The following is a 6,126-nucleotide window of genomic DNA, read 5'->3' on the forward strand; positions in this document are numbered from 1 at the left end:
GGCATTAACAAGACGGTGTATGATAAACCCAAAGTGTCCAACTTTTGGGACATGAATCCACTATTTGACAAAAACTGCTGGGAAATTTGGAAAACAGTATGGGAGAGATTAGGTTTAGATCAACATCTCATACCCTACACTAAGATAAATTCAGAATGGGTGAATGACTTGAATATAAAGAGGGAAACTATAAATAAATTAAGTGAACACAGAATAGTATATTTGTCAGATCTTTGGAAAAGGAAAGAATTTAAAACCAAGCAAGAGTTAGAGAAATTTGCAAAATGTAAATTAAATGGTTTTGATTATATTGAGCTAAAAAGCTTTTGTACAAACAAAAACAATGTAGTCAAAATCAGAAGGGAAACAACAAATTGGGAAAAAAATCTTTATAACAAAAAACTCTGACAGGGGTCTAATTACTCAAATATACAAGGAGTTAAATCAATTGTATAAAAAACCAAGCCATTCCCCAATTGATAAATGGGCAAGAGACATGAATAGGCAATTTTCAGGTAAAGAAATCAAGAGTATCAATAAACACATGAGAAAGTATTCTAAATCTCTAATAATTAGAAAAATGCAAATCAAAACAACTCTGAGGTATCACCTCACACCTAGTAGATTGGCTAAAATGAAAGAAGGGGAGAGTAATGAATGCTGGAGTGGATGTGGAAAAATTGGGACATTAATGCATTGCTGGTGGAGTTGTGAACTGATCCAACCATTCTGGCTGACAATTTGGAACTATGCTCAAAGGGCTATAAAAGACTGCCTGCCCTTTGATCCAGCTATACCATTGTTGGGTTTGTACCCCAAAGAGGTCATAGATAAACAGACCTGTACGAAAATATTTATAGCTGCCCTTTTTGTGGTGGCAAAAAACTGGAAAAGGAGGGCATGTCCTTCAATTGGGGAATGGCTGAACAAATTGTGGTATATGCGGGTGATGGAATACTATTGCGCTAAAAGGAATAATAAACTGGAGGAGTTCCAGGCGAACTGGAGAGACCTCCGGGATCTGATGCAGAGCGAAAGGAGCAGAGCCAGAAGAACATTGTACACAGAGACTGATATTCTGTGGTAAAATCGAATGTAATGGGCTTCTGTACCAGCAGCAATGCAATGACCCAGGACAATTCTGAGGGATTTATGGTAAAGATGCTACCCACATTCAGAGGAAGGACTGCAGGAGAGGAAACATATAAGAAAAGCAACTGCTTGAACGCATGGGTCGGGGCGGACATGATTGAGGGTATGGACTCGAAACTACCACACCAATGCAGCTACCAACAATTTGGAAATAGGTCTTGATCAAGGACACATGATAAAACCAGTGGAAATGTGCGTTGGCCATGGGTGGTGGGAATGTGGGTGGTGAAGGTGAAAGTAGGAGCATGAATTATGTAACCATGTTAAAAACAAATATTAATAAATGTTTAAAATTAAAAAAAAATTGTTGCTCAAAAAACAGAACCAGGACCATAAGGAGGAAAGTGATAGATAAAAAGAAAATATGAAACATAAAATTATATCTGATTTCTTATGTAGAATTAGAGATATATCACTTTCAGTGCTGTTTATCACATATTTGTGTGTATACAGGGATGTGTGTATACTGTCGGAACAACAAAATATGATCTCCAACTTCATTAATAAAAGTATCGTAACCATAAGGAAGTGATATAATATATGATGAATCAAACTTTTGTTAATAAAGATTAGATATGTATTTCCTACATAGTCCTATGTAGAACAATACAGTTATGGATATATAACTATATGTCTAAAATGAGTTACAAATGTGTATAGCATGTGTATCATGCAGATCATATATAACTATATTTGTAGTTATATAGTTACACAGATAACTGTATATGTATATATACAAACAGTATCATTATATTCATGCAAGCATAGTTTACTATAATTCTATACTTATATAACTATTTGTATGTTTAACTAATTTCATATACTTTCATTATTTTCATATGTAGTTATACACATATAGCTAGATGTGTGTGGTTCTACAGAAGTACAGCCTTTATATTTGTAGTGGTAGATAACTTGTTTATCTACATACATATTCATCTACTTCTTTATAGATATCATTTCCCTCGTGGCCAGGGTGCTTCTCTCAATGAAGTCAGAGATCATAGACATTTTTTTGTTTACTCTGACAATATTGACCTTTTTGCATTGAGACCCTACTAAGAAGAAGTCCAGGTATGTTTTTGTTTTTCCACAATATCTGCTATCTAGCAATATCACCTGCTATTTTGTGCTGGTAGGATTGCTGAAATGCAGGATTCTTGCTGGCTGAGAGGCCGGCTCTCCTTCCCTGGGACGGGTTCTCTCTCTCTCGGGTACAAAACGTTCCCGGCCCCTGCAGAGGCAATAAAGGGGAGGAGAGAACCCCAAGGGACACTTGGAGGGCTTTTGTCCCGGGGATCCACGAGGGCCCCCGGGGTGCTGGTTTGCAGGGGGGCTGCCTTTGCCCTCTCGGGATTATGAAGGGCGGGAAGAGGTTCACTATCTAGACCAACGTGCTCATCGTACCAGAGCAAAAACCCGAGGCTGGGAGAAGTTCTCTGCCCATCCTCACAAAAGCCAACAAGCGAGCCGCTCATCCCGTTTCCTCCAGGCGCCACCCCATCTCTGGCCAGCCCGGGCCCTCGCCCAAGTGTCCCATTTCAGGGAGAGACACTAAAGAACCAATAACAAGGGAAACGGCCCCTCTGGGGCTCGGACCTTGGAACCCACCGGCCCGGAGCTAAGAGGCTGGGACTTCTGCTCGCCCTCCTCATTGGCCCCAGGAGCCCCGCCCCGTGTCTGACACACGCATGCGTACTTCCACCCCCTGGCCAGTGTTGCCATGGCTGCAAAGATCTTCAGTGTGGAAAAGGTTTTCACTGCTGGGCCATCACGTCCTCAGACTTCTAGAGGGATCGTGAGTGTCTGGAGAAGAGAATGAAAAAAATTTTTCATTTTAGAAAAAAAACCCAGCCTGAGGCTTGTGCCCCGATCCCCGCTCGGAGAGACGTTGGGGTTAGTGGAGAATCAGCTGAAGAAGGCTATAGAATCCGGAGAAAAGATGTTGGAAAACTCCACAGAGCTGCCTCAACTGGAGATTGTCCAGAAATACAGTGGCTGCTGCTTGTCAAAGGAAAGGATATAAATGAAGTAGATCAATTCAACAGGTAAGAGAAGGGAAGCGCTTCCTGGAGGAACCTCCACCCACTATCCTCCCCCATATCTTCCCCAGGGGCCCTCTGGGCCCCTAATCCTGTGCAAGAGCCTCAGGTCAGCCTCAGCCTCACGCGCTGCCTCCTGGAGAGAGGAGAGCAAGTGGCCAAAGGTGGTGCCGCCTCAGCCTCCTCCTCCTCCGTTCGGAACGAGCGAGAAACGCCTTCCTTTTAGCCAGGGGCCAACTTGCTCTTTCTCCACAGCCTCGTGGAAGCAAAGACCACTCCAGAGTGCCCCGATAGAGAAGTGTCGCCCTGTCAAGGCAGGGCACGAATTCCTGCTTTTATTAAGCACCTACTCGGTGTGCTAGGCACCTGCATAACCGCCACAGAGAAAGCAAATGGGGCAAGGCGGCTGGCGGGATGGCCCTTCACCCTAGGAGGTCAGTGGAATTGGGCAGTGCCCGCCCTGGTGGCCAAGAGACCGGGAGGCCATGGATCCCAATACAGTTGTTCCCTGAGAGACGGAGAGAGACAACGTGGTGAAAAGCCCCTCTCCCATCCCTGACCTGCTGCATCCTTCCTTGGAGCCTCTCTCTCCCAGGCCCCGATTCGGTTAGAACCTCTTGTCAGTTAGAAGTTTTAATTTCCAGAAGCACCCAGATTTCATTGGAACGCTCTGCTCAGGCTTGGGTTCGAGCTTCTGATCTGCCCAGTCACTCAGAAGGCAGAGAGCTATGCGGCACAGGGGGGAGGTTTACAGAAACTGGGAGAAGGCACAAACTTATTAACCTCTTAAAGTATCAACAGGAAGGAAGGACACATCCCACAATCCCCAAAATGCTTTGTATTCTCTAGTAAAGGCATCATTTGTTTCCGTCTCACTCAGGTATGGAAGAGACCTTTGAATTGTGGATGTGTAAAGGGGGGATTTATGTTTTGGTTGGAATGAATATTAAAAGTTGTGGTTGCCCAGAATTGAATAAATATCAATTCCAAATGATTTTTAGCAATTTATTTATAAAATATAGTGAAGGTAGAGAAATGAGAAGAGGGCAGAGTAAGAGATCTAGTTTAATGAACTAGATTATGTGTTCAAGTCTTGACTTTACTCTGGCAGGACTCCAGAGGCTCCAGCCTGAGAGTCTAAAAATCAATTAACAAGGATTTTAGCTATGAGACGTCCTCCCAATCAAGGACCCCTCTGGAGGTTAGTACCTCAAGGGAAGATAAGGGAATCAGACTTTTTTCACTCAACACCTGTAGTTCTAAGGGAGAGATTTAAGAACAATCTCACCAAGTTCAAGGTCCCAGCCAGAGCTTCTGCAGGTGTAGTTCAAGACTGAAGAGAGATAGCCCCAGAAGTTCTTTCAATTTATCCAGGCCATTTCTTTTCTCACTTCCTGTGCCTTCCTCTCATTTCACTGGTATCAATTACAACAAAGGCTTTGCTTAGGATTGCCCAGGGGGCAGTCAGTCGATTCTGATTTGTCACCCATTCTTGCACAGTGGGTCACAGACCTCCCCCATCTGAAGATTAAGTGGTGGTGTTTATACTTCAGGTGAATAAATCTAAAAACAGGCAGGGTAGGATTAATCCCATCTTCACAGATGAGTTGAGGAAATCCTAGAAGAGACTCAATTTCCTGGGGTCTTAGGCATATTCGTTTTGGATATATTAATAATGATTACCTTGAGAATAAGACACTAATTTCTGATTCCACACGAGGTGATCCACAAGGGAGACTGTGGAGGGAGGGACTCAGATAGGAGTGAGGACAACCAGAAGACTGTTGTGTCCCAAAATCTAGACAGAAGGGAGTACCAAGGACCAGAGAGGGACAGTGTCTAGCCACCTGAGGACTGAGAAAACGTGTTAGTTTTACAATTCAGAGATCACTAATAACTCTGGAGAGCTCAGGAGTGGATTGTAGAAAGAAAATGACTGGAGAGGCACTTATTGCCAATGGCCCTCTCATAGCCACATGGCAGAAAGAGTGGGAGAAATGCGGGATGAGAGTGGGGATGGATAGATGAAGTGAAGATTTGGGGGCATTGCAGGAGAAGACGTTTGTAGGCAAGCGGGGATGTGACCAGTAGGCAGAGAGATTCAAAATAAAGGAGAAGAGGAAAGATAGAGGGGGCTAACTGCTGGAGGAGATAAGCTGGAATGGCATCATTTTTCATGCGGAAAGGCTTTTCCTTAGACAGAAGGGACTACTTCTTCATGGGAGATGTGTGAAATAGACAGTAGCAGAAAACATTTGGATTACATAAGAGGAGGTGGGGGGGATGGAGGTGTCTGGGAAAAGCCTCCATTTTTTTTCAACTACATATGAAGCAACATTTTCACCTGAGAAGGCACCAGATGAATCATGGGAGGTTTGAAGAGAAATGAAAAGGTCTGGAAGAGCTACTGTGCTGAGTGGCATAGTGAGTTAATTATCAGGTAGATAGAAAATGATTGCCTTATCGCCATGAGAACCCAGTTGAGGTTATGTGACATAAATTTTTAGTGGACCCAGTAAGCACAGTTGCTTGATTTTCTCCACCTTCATTTAGCAGCTTGGGGATAGGGACTAAATATAGCAGGTGGTGGGAGGAATCCAGGGGGGAGGCTGGCAGGACACAATAGACAATATGATAAGGGGACAAGAGACTCAAGAAAAAGAAGATTGTGAAGAGTTGAACAAACATTTTGAATCATTCACCAAGTAGTCAAGATGAGGAAGAGGAAAGTTTTGCCAGTGCAGGAGTGATAGCCTGCCATTAGGATGGTCATGGTGTGGATGAGGAGCAGAGGGTAAGTTTTGTAGGCAGAGGCAGAGGTGGCATGACAATGGATTGTGATTACGTTAGGGAACTTTAAAGTTCGTAAGCACAGCGGTAGTGGATGTGTGAGGGATGAAAGGTCTAACCCATCTTTGCACGTGGCTTGAGG

General features: G+C 43.7%; 1 protein-coding gene across 1 annotated transcript in view; it reads left to right on the forward strand.

The window, feature by feature from the left end:
* The first annotated feature begins 2,970 nt into the window (after positions 1–2,970).
* LOC123250312 (ankyrin repeat domain-containing protein 7-like) overlaps positions 2,971–6,126 on the forward strand; it is a 26,176-nt gene continuing 23,020 nt past the window's right edge. Inside the window, exon 1 of the mRNA XM_044679314.1 lies at positions 2,971–3,200. Within this exon, the coding sequence (XP_044535249.1) occupies positions 2,971–3,200 (230 nt within the window). The remainder of the gene's footprint in view (positions 3,201–6,126) is intronic.

This window comes from Gracilinanus agilis, chromosome 5 (genome assembly GCF_016433145.1).
Source record: "Gracilinanus agilis isolate LMUSP501 chromosome 5, AgileGrace, whole genome shotgun sequence".
Taxonomy (NCBI): domain Eukaryota; kingdom Metazoa; phylum Chordata; class Mammalia; order Didelphimorphia; family Didelphidae; genus Gracilinanus; species Gracilinanus agilis.